This window comes from Symphodus melops (assembly GCF_947650265.1).
Source record: "Symphodus melops genome assembly, chromosome: 1".
Lineage (NCBI taxonomy): Eukaryota > Metazoa > Chordata > Actinopteri > Labriformes > Labridae > Symphodus > Symphodus melops.
The window spans coordinates 4,237,371-4,247,524 of NC_136691.1; the positions used below are offsets into that span (position 1 = coordinate 4,237,371).

General features: G+C 39.3%; 1 protein-coding gene across 1 annotated transcript in view; it reads left to right on the top strand.

Annotated features, from left to right (window-relative positions):
- scara5 (scavenger receptor class A, member 5 (putative)) overlaps positions 1 to 8,979 on the top strand; it is a 71,471-nt gene extending 62,492 nt beyond the window's left edge. The window contains exon 12 of the mRNA XM_079362474.1: positions 3,374 to 8,979. Within this exon, the coding sequence (XP_079218600.1) occupies positions 3,374 to 3,507 (134 nt within the window). The 3' untranslated portion in view covers positions 3,508 to 8,979. The remainder of the gene's footprint in view (positions 1 to 3,373) is intronic.
- Positions 8,980 to 10,154: the final 1,175 nt, after the last annotated feature.

Sequence of the window (10,154 nt, forward strand, 5' to 3'; positions counted from 1 at the left end):
AACAATGAAAGATTGAGGAAGTTTGCAGAAGAAAGGTCCTGGAGACTAGAGTCTTAATGACATTAACAGAACACATGGACACAGTGTATGCCAAGTCAGGTATAGGGTTAATAAAAAATATCATTAGGCTATCAGTACAGCTGTGGCTGCTGTCAGGCCCAGTGAACGAGCTACAGGTTTGTACATCCACAGAGATGAGGCGTGGGTATGAAGTGAGCAGAGAGGGGGAGGGGGTGGTGAAGAGACGTGAAACAAAGACAACAGTAATAAAGTGGGATTTATATGATATTTGTTATCAACAGGGTTGTACATTTGTGGCAACTCAAAACATTTAGTCAGCTGCAAGAAACAATAAATCTACAGTGGTCCTGAAGTGCAAAGCACAATAACAAATCACAAAACGACTTTAACTTGTAACATAAAAGGTATGTAACTGCGGTTGACAATACTTGTCACTGATTGGACGAAAGCAATGTCCGTCTTTTTAACAGGAAGTATTCACACACCTTTGGCGCTGCAGGCAGAGAAGAGTTAATGAAGGAAGTGAAGCAGGAGGATCGAAAATATCATTCGATTAAAACGACGGACAGTGTGTTTGTCAAGGAGAAAACTCCTTGACGACTGTCACTTATTTGTCATTGTGCTTTGCACCTGAGGGCCACCACAGTAAACCAGGATATTTATAGTTTAAATAAAGTTTAATCGAAAGAAAACAAATGTGGTTGACTGGTTTACTCCTTAAATATTACACACCAAGCAAAATAGCATAATCATTTATTTCACCCTCTTGCTGTTGAACAGAAACGATGGGATATGATAGAATGTGAAACAGAAAAGAGTTCAAAACAACGCAACATACAAACAAAAAAACAGAAAGCATTAATTGTTCAAAAAAAAAAAAAAGTTCACCAATATCAGACATGCTACATGTAATTTACTCCAAGCAGTCCAAACAAATTTTATAGGCTCTCAGTGTTCCCTCACATCGGGGTTTCCTCTCCTGTCAAAGACAAATGTTGTAAAACTAGGACTTTCTGAAACACTCAATTGGTTTCCATTTTACAAAGAGGAACGTTGGTTTATAGGGAGAACAACAAGACCAAAAGCTCTGCTTACCAGCTGGAGCTGTTAGTGTGATGTCTTCTTCTCTGGGGAAGAAGTCCGAGTATGCCTTGTCTCAAAGCAACACGCTGAGACCTCTGTGGAGTGTGAATTTAATTAACATTGACACATACTAGTTTAAGAACTTCATGTTCTTTTAAATTTTTCAAGAACAACTCAATAATGATTTGTCTGCCTGAAAAAACTTTGCCAGGCTTCGGTTTGAAATGAAGCAATTGCATTAAAAAAAATTAAAGTGGCCAAGGGCTTCAGTACATGCATCACATCACTTGCATTTATTCACATAGCTTACATCAGCTGAATTAAGTTACTGTTTGTAATAGTGTGTAACTGCACAAGGCCAATACTTATCAATAATCTTAACTTCAAATCAAGGTCAAAGAAAAAGACCTGAATATTTTACACTTCTTATTGTTCTACATAGTAAGCTATGTTACTGAAAAAGCACATCAATGTCCAAGAAAACATGGCTCATTTACACCTGTTTTTATGGGCCAAATAAATGAATAGTGGAAAGAGATGTGTTGACTGTCGTGGGATTTTTTTTTTTTTTTTTAAATGTACACAGTCAAGTCAACCAAGGCGAGCTACTGAAAACCTGCTCATGAGCGCCAGCTAGCTCACAAGCTACAGCTAGCTAATGTGCTACAGCTAGCTCCCGAGCTACAGCTAGCTCCTGTGCTACAGCTAGCTCCCGAGCTACCCTTTAGAGACCTCTGTCCTAGATAAAACGCTGTCTGTTTTTAGACCAAGTAGCTTATAAAAACTTAAATGTTGTTAAAAGGGGTTGGCGTTGACTTCTAGAAGCTGCAGTAATTATGACTGGAGAAAAGGAAAAGGATGAGGTCAGGTTGAGAAAAGAGAGGAAGTCTGTCCGTGGATGATTTAACGTCAGACTTTCATGAAGGAGACCCTTGTTGGAGTCATGTATGAAAAAATAAACTTAACCAAAGATTCTCTATAACACGAGACCCGGTAGTTCAGTGGTAGCGTCAGTCTTCTTTTAACCAGAGGGTTGAATGAATACTGATAGTGACTTTACACAGCAGCCTCTTCCATCACTGTGAATATGAAGGTATGACATGCGGTGTAAAAGCCCTCTGAGTAGCCAGAAGACAAGAAAAAGCGCAACTGAAGCTCAAGTCCCATTTACCATTTATGATATCTTACATTTGAGTGAGGAGATGGGCTTTCAAATTCATGTGACATGGATACAAGAAATAAATCAATCTCTTCATTCTAGTTTAGGAGCGATAAGAATAAGGGCATGGTTTGTAAATAAACCAAACCACAGTCTTTCCCTTAACATGTCTAAACTTTACATACCAACCTGCGAGTGTTTCAAACTTCTTCTTCTTCATCCTTACTCTCCAGTAGTTAGATGTTTTGCTTTGGGAGTCATTGGCAGTCAACCTGTTCTGTCTTTAAGGATGTGGTGAAAGAGAAGAACAACACGTATGTCCTTAACATGACCTCCTGTATAACCCAAACAAATCTTAACAGTGTGTTACTTTGCTAACAGTGCGGGAAAAGACTGCTCTCTGTGTTTGAAAATGAAGGAAATATAATGTGTGAGGTGTTCACTGAGTTAAAAGTGTCTTAACTGAGTTTGTGTGTATGACGTCTGAACATTATGACCTGTGTGAGTGACCCCCATGTACTTAATCTTGTGTTAAACTACAAGCAGCTTCAGTGAACCTGTTCCCTGTCCCCGGCTGCAGTCGCATTATTTTGGACTGAACACGAGGGAAACGTGACGCATGAGTGAGCCATAAAAAGAAACGCTGAACCATGACTGCTGATGTTGAAGTCCAGATGTGTTTTCTTTTTCAGGCCTTTCAAAATAAAGTAGCTGCACCGTTGATCATCATACACACTGATGAAGAGAACGAGAGAGTCTTTTTTTTTTCATTCACATTTTGTCGTAGACACGGCTTCTCTCCGAGTGAAATAGGAAAAGGAATTTCCTTAATTATCCCAGCTCAGGGATCACTTTTCAAACTCCTGTTTTTGTCCCACTCAGGGTTGTTGTTTCAGGTTGATTCTCTTAATGAAGTCTCTCTGAACATGAAAATGTTCATACACTCTCAACTGTGTGTCTTGAGTTATTAATTTGCGCCCGCAGCAGCCGAGTGTTTTACAACCTTTTTTTGCCCCTGTTTTTATTTCTGTCCAATCTTATTTAGAAAGACTGAATGTCAATTGTTTTATTAAAATGTTGACTTTGAGTATTTATTTCCTTTCTTTACAGGTACCGGTCTGATCTGGATGGACGACGTGGCGTGTACAGGGACTGAAGACACCATCCATCAGTGTAAATTTCCTGGCTGGGGCAAAACAAACTGCGGCCACGTGGAGGATGCCGGTGTGACCTGCACCATCTGAACCTTTTATACACCTGACTCTGATGCAACTGTGGATTAACGCCTTTATCTGTGCCTTTATATAAACTCTTAAGAAGCAACAAGTTGCACAACAATGTACCATTGGCGAGGGGTTTCCTTAAAGCAGAATGTGTTTTGATTTTCTCTGAAAGAAAGTGCCTCCTTCCTGGAGAACCCTCCATGATGTGCATGACGGATATCTGCAACTTTTTGTCACTTTAGCTTTTTTTTTTTTTTTTTTTTTGTCCTGACTGAACATGTGATTATCTTAGCTGCAAGACTGAATCGGGAGAGCAAAGAATATGCACATATTTTCAAACGTTGCGCTTCTTTTACATGTGAGCTGTTTTGTGGGGATGATCGATGACAGGAGTTTGCATCGGGACAGCATCTTAAGACTGAACAATGAAGATCAAGGGTCAGCCAGGGGCTCACACTCCACGACAAGCTCTCAGAGGCTCATCCAGGGTTCGCTGTTTTAACCCTTTAGCGTAAGAAAGCAACTTTATCATTCCAGAGACTTCCTTCATCAGTTGTCAATTCACAAGAGGCTGAGACGCTGAAATGGCACATAGAAAAAAAAAACCTGACAAATCTCTTGATAGAAAATGTGTTCCTTACAGTATTAAGCCTAGTTTATGCTTCCGCGTCGAGTTGACGTCGTAGACCCGGCGCCATCGTTGAGCATTTGTAGTTCTGCGTCGCTTGGGGGAGTGGCTGTGGCTGTGTCTTTGTGTGGTTCTTCTACCTCTTAATGCATTCGCCGACCTCCAGCCCCATGTTTTTTGATATTTCCCTCCAGGAATTATTTGCCATTTGGCAGTCTTTACAGTGTTTTTATGATGAGTTGGAGAGATGGTCGTATCCTCTGACTTCTTCGATTATTCGTGTTGTTGCGTTGTGAACGGAAAGCAACTCCTGGAAATGACGTTCTGAGCGGACCAATCACAGTCCTTGCTGTTCACGTCGACAAAGGATTTTTTGGAGGTGTGCATAGGGGTCCACATCAACATGACATGGAAGCATAAACTAGGCTTTACATAGAAATGGCTTTTAAGTGATGCTTAATATACACAGTACTGCTTTATTTTATATTATACAGCTCTGCATAGTTAGCAAACATTTGATGATTCACAGATCTAACAGAGTTAAACTAGAGATCATGTAGGGTAAAGTTTCTTCAGCTGTCAACGAGCTCTGTGGGGTTTCATGTAAACAAACAAAAGCTCTTTTTATAATCAGTGTTACTAACCGATCGTCATGTGTGTCCCTGGTGTTGGACAGACATGTCGGGTACATATCCATTAGTTTTGTTTTAACTGCACATCCACAGGCGTGATCTTCTTCTGTCTCCATTTTTCTTTGGCAGTTTCTTCATTCTTCACACATCGTGCTGCCAACTTTTTGACGAGCCTTAAAGTGTCAATACAAATCAAAAAGGGCGTCAATGTTTGTGTGCTCCAGTGTGCTACAGTACCAGTATTCAAAAACTCACACTAGATGTTTTTCATGTTGTCTTTTAATCATTTTTACATTTTACACACAGATAATTATGCAAACAGGTTTGTTTATGTGTTTTACTCTTCCGGCTTACAAATGACGCTTTCATCAGCTCGATCTCTGGCCGCAACATGACAGTGAAGGAAGGTTGAGATAAAATGAAGGACAAACAAAAAGTGGAGCTGCCAAAAAGTGGAGCTGGTTTAGCTCAGTGGTTAAATTATGGACTAATATAGACTAATATGCTTGAATGGCCCTGGATTGGTGTCCCATCCTCAGTCTTTTAATGCATGTCTCCTCCCCCACTCTCTCATCACTGTTTAGGTCTCTATCCACACTCCTATCCTCTCAATAAAGGCATACAAATAACCTCAGAAAAGTTTCTGAAAAGCAGATGAATAAAGTCAAATATCTTTTTTTTTAGTTAGTTGGTGGGGACCAAAACAGAGCTAAAAGGAGAGTTGAGATCAGGTGGACAGTCTTAGCCACAACAGTTTTTAAGAGTTTTATGTACTGTTTATATATGCTGAGCTGTTTTTTAGCTTATTAAGAAGAAATTCCTATCAACTAATTCTGCTTGTTACTGCATTTTTAACCTCAACATCTGGATGCCTTTTTAAGCTGCTGATCAACAAACGTGCCTTCCAGTTTTGATTTGAAAATTAAAAACATGCAACTTATCCCTCACTGCAGTTTACAGACAAAGCAATCATGAAGGAGAACAGATGAGTATAAACAGATGGATGCATGGACGCCGGCCCTGCCCAGCACGATTTACAGCCGAGGGTTTTCTGCCAAAAAGCTGGATTGTTCTAGCGTCGATGAGGATGTGTATGCACACACACAAATACAAGTGAATCCAACCATAACAGACGAGAGTTTTATGCCTCTCTCAGTGGGGTTTAATCTTTACTGCTGCCCTCAAATAAAATAAAAGAGATGGTACCTCCCAAGTGTTCAGTTCTTCTTCCAAGCCAGCGTTGAGCTAGAGGTTTGATTCAGATGTAAGCAGGAAACTGTCTCTTTACCCAGTCATGTTTTATATTTGAACTGGGAAAACATCTTTAGCGCTCCTTTAAAACAGCCAAACTATTACAAAAAAGTTCCCCGAAAGAGCTGGAGTTGAATCCTAGTTGAATTATATTCTGCAGTGAAATGTATCCTTCTACATATCAAGAACAGCCTGGCCCACTTTCTTCACATGAAACTTTAAATATCAATGGTTATGAATTTGACTTTTTAAAAGGCAAATGACTTTCCCTACATCGTGTTCAAGTGCCTCAATGTTTGTCCAGCGTTTGTGTTGGAAACCACAACTTCACCAGACAAACTCAAAACGGGAACATGGACAATGAGGTGAGAAACCAGACTCTACTGACTGATGTGTCTCAAAAAAATGCAAGAGCAATAAAAGAATAACTTGTTTCCCAAAGCCTGGTTGGATAAACTCACACACATCACACATCGTGCTGCCAGTTTGCAAAAAGAAGTATGCCTTCTGTGGCCAGCAGGGGGCGACACCCCCAGATTCAGAAAGAGATCTGTTGCACAGAAGGCTTTAGTTAAATGACCCAGTTTCTCATTTGATTTATTACCTCCTGAAACTTTGTTCTGACGGTCTCAGTCCCTATTTTCAAGTTTCCTTTAACACTTCAAAGTGTATAGTCATTTTCAGGACATCAGGTCTAAAAAGTGAATATTTAGTGTGATACACAGCAGACTGAAATATCATTATTAAAGCTCCTGTGAAGAGTATTATACTGCTTATTACACAAACTGAAATGATTATTATTGCCTCTGTGTCACATATCAAATCAAACAAAGGGTAAAGTTTGATTATTTCTACTTAGTTGTTTTAATGACTACATTGTATATGCTGCTGGAACCTAAATTTCCTTGAGGGAGTCATCCCAAAAGGATCAATAAAGTTCAGTCTAAGTCTAATGCCTCAAGTAGCTGCTGCAGGGTATGTGTCAGACAAGATGCTGCAGAATAAATCTTTGTTTACATTTTCCAAGACAAAGAGTCACAGAGAGTTTGTTTGTTAAAAGACAGCAGACTGAGATGTTTCCTCAGAAAACACTGCTTTAGCATGTACAGGAGAAAGTCAAAGCAATAAGAGGTATTGATTGGTCCACAGGGGGCGCCAAAAATTGACCCAAAAAAAGTTTCTCGCAGGAGATTTTAGGACAATAGTTTTTAAGACAAAAAGAATCATGCTGAGTGTGATCGTGCAAATAAAATTTCAAAATAGTGTGTTCATGACTGGCTGTGAAACTGTTGACCAATATCTGCTTTGTTTATTGCATTCATCTGACTTTCAGACTGAGCTTCATCAGCTATGTCCTCATGTGGCATCCCATTATTTAAAACAAAGAAAGTTGTGGACAAGTAACGTTTTTTAAATTGAACCCATGCAGTTGAGGCAAAGCCTCTTTCAAAACTCCAATCGGACACATAAGTGATTGTAAATCTGTTTACTTCTCTGATAAATTTGGAAGAAAAAAACAACACTTTTTCTGCATTTGTAACCTCAACATCTGGATGCCTTTTAACAAACAACAAACACGTGCCTTAAAGTTTTCAATTAAAAATGAACAAAAACATGCAACTGACAAATGATTTCAAACAACGTTATCATCAGTCACTGCAGTCGACAGACGATTCATTCATGAAGGAGAACAGATCACGATAAACAAATGGATGCATGGATATTTCTCTCAGTAAAATAATGTTCTGTTTGAGAATGTTTTATTTTACAGAATTAAAAAAACCTCAAGCCTGCCTTTCATATTCAATAAAACAATCACAAGCCATCACAACTATGAGGTGTCAGGTAGTGTCCTCATCTTCTTCTTCTTCTTTTTGTTTTTTACTTGTCTCCCACTGAGGTCTGAACACGTTTACAATGTTCTTTTTTAACTTAAAGCAATAACAAAAATATTCTCTGGTTCTTTGGCGTCACTTTCTCTTTTTGAAGGTTATCGCAGTGAGCTTTGGATTTGCCTCTGGATTTGTCTCTTTTTTATGAATTTTGTTCCTTTGTCTCTTTTAAAAGGCACTTCTTTAACAGAAAAAGTCTAGATAATTTTGAGGACTTGCGAAAAACAACAGTTTGCCAAGAAGGATCGAGATTGCTTTACCGCCCGTTTTAAAGCGAGATCCTAATATAGGATGATGCCCTGGAGAAGAAGGTAGCTTTAAAGCCTACATGTACAAACGAACAGGATGCTTAACTCCAATTAAAACAGTGCTGTTCCTTTTGCCATGAGGCATGTGATTGAAAACACCAGTAATGTGAGTAACGATTCAATAACACAGAACATCTAGCCACTAATGAAATAAGTAAAATGATTAAACACTGACAGAGAGCTGGCACCATTATTTAACGTACAGATGTAACTCGCAATCTTACAACTGCAGATCTCAGTGACATCCGACAGCCCTTACACTGGGCTACAGATCAATGTACACAATTAAATCAGCAGTAATAATCATTTTATGTTTAAGATTAGATAATAATTTATTCATCTCACAAACACAGAAACTTACAATTTTTAAGTCTCCTCCAGTTCCTTTGTCTGTTCATGCTATGTCTGTTTTGACTGATGTTTCTTGAACCTTCCAGATATCCAAAGAAGCTTTTGTGATGTGATTTCCTTGTCTCCTCTTGGGGAACATCAGATCAGCGTTAAAGCTTCATGGGGTCAAATAACTCAAATACTTTACCATATAAAGGGACTTTTCCTGAAGCAACCCAAACCAAGTGCACTTAACCACTCAAATGAATCCAGTTCTTCCAGTATTGATTTAAAGGTTGTTTTTCATGTAGACCTGCTTGTGAGATTCTGTGTTGACATTTGTGTGAACATGCGTCTGTTTTTTTTTATTATAGTGTGCAGGTCATAACACATAAGAGCTTTAGAGTTAGGATCATAAATCAAAAATAAGAAAAGACGAGATGCACTGCTTCACATTTCCTTCAAGAAAACACACCTCGTACTTCATGTTCCGTTGATTTGCACCACTAAATGCTGTATATGCACTGCTGAAATAATAAAGTGTAGATTGTGTTTTCACAGGTGAACTTCGTTTTTCCTGATAACCTAGCGGTGAAACTCTTAAGATGTCATCAGGTGAAGAGGGAATGGAGGAAGTTGGCTTGGACGTGTGTGTGTGTGTGTGTGTGTGTGTGTGTGTGTGTGTGTGTGTGTGTGTGTGTGTGTGTGTGGAGGGGGGAGGGGAGAAGTAAAGGGAGAGAGTAGCACTTATGATCAAAAGCACTGCAGCATGTGGATGTGTACACAGTATATGCACCTTGACTGTCAGCTCTGCACGTAATTACATGTATGAATGTTTCCACATGTGAGGCGGATGTAGAATGACTGACCTCACTCACACATGGCCGACAGTCAGAACAAAGTCTGTCAAGCTGGTCCGACCTGGGTCAGCGTGGTTTTACTTATGCTCCAGGAGGAACTTTTTATGGCCTTTTTATTGGATACACTAAACTGTCAATCAATCAATCAATCAATCTTTATTTGTGTGGCACCAATTCAGAACAAATGTTATCTCGAGAAACTCTACAGAAGAGCAGCTGCTGTGTTACAAAGACCCAACGTTAAGCCATCATGAGCACAGCATTAAGCAGGAGAAGTTACAGTTGCAAGAAAAAAAAAAAAGTCTATGCCATGTAAAGTGATAGTGGCGATTCTAGGGCCAAAGTGAACCACCAACCTTTCAACTGAGACACAACCAACTCTTCCACTGAGCCACAGCTGCTAAACTTTTTTGAGCCACTTGGATTAAATCCACTACTGCAGATCATGTTTCTTATTTGTCTGTTTTTGGTCGTTATCTCTTGATGTAAAAAATCTGGTTTATTAACTTCCAAAAGCTGAACTATTCTTCAACACCAGCAGAGAAAATAAAGATCTGTGAAACTTCACTCACAATACAAGCAGACATTTTCTCCACGAGGCCCTCGAGGAGCCACATCCACTGAATGAAACATTTATGCCAAAAACTTGGCCCACTTTTTTCATTCGCCCACAACAAACATGTATGAGAAAGACAATAGATGATGTAACTTCCCGATAAGTATCAGCTCCATATGAAGGCAGCTGTCTCTCTTCATGGCATCGTTTG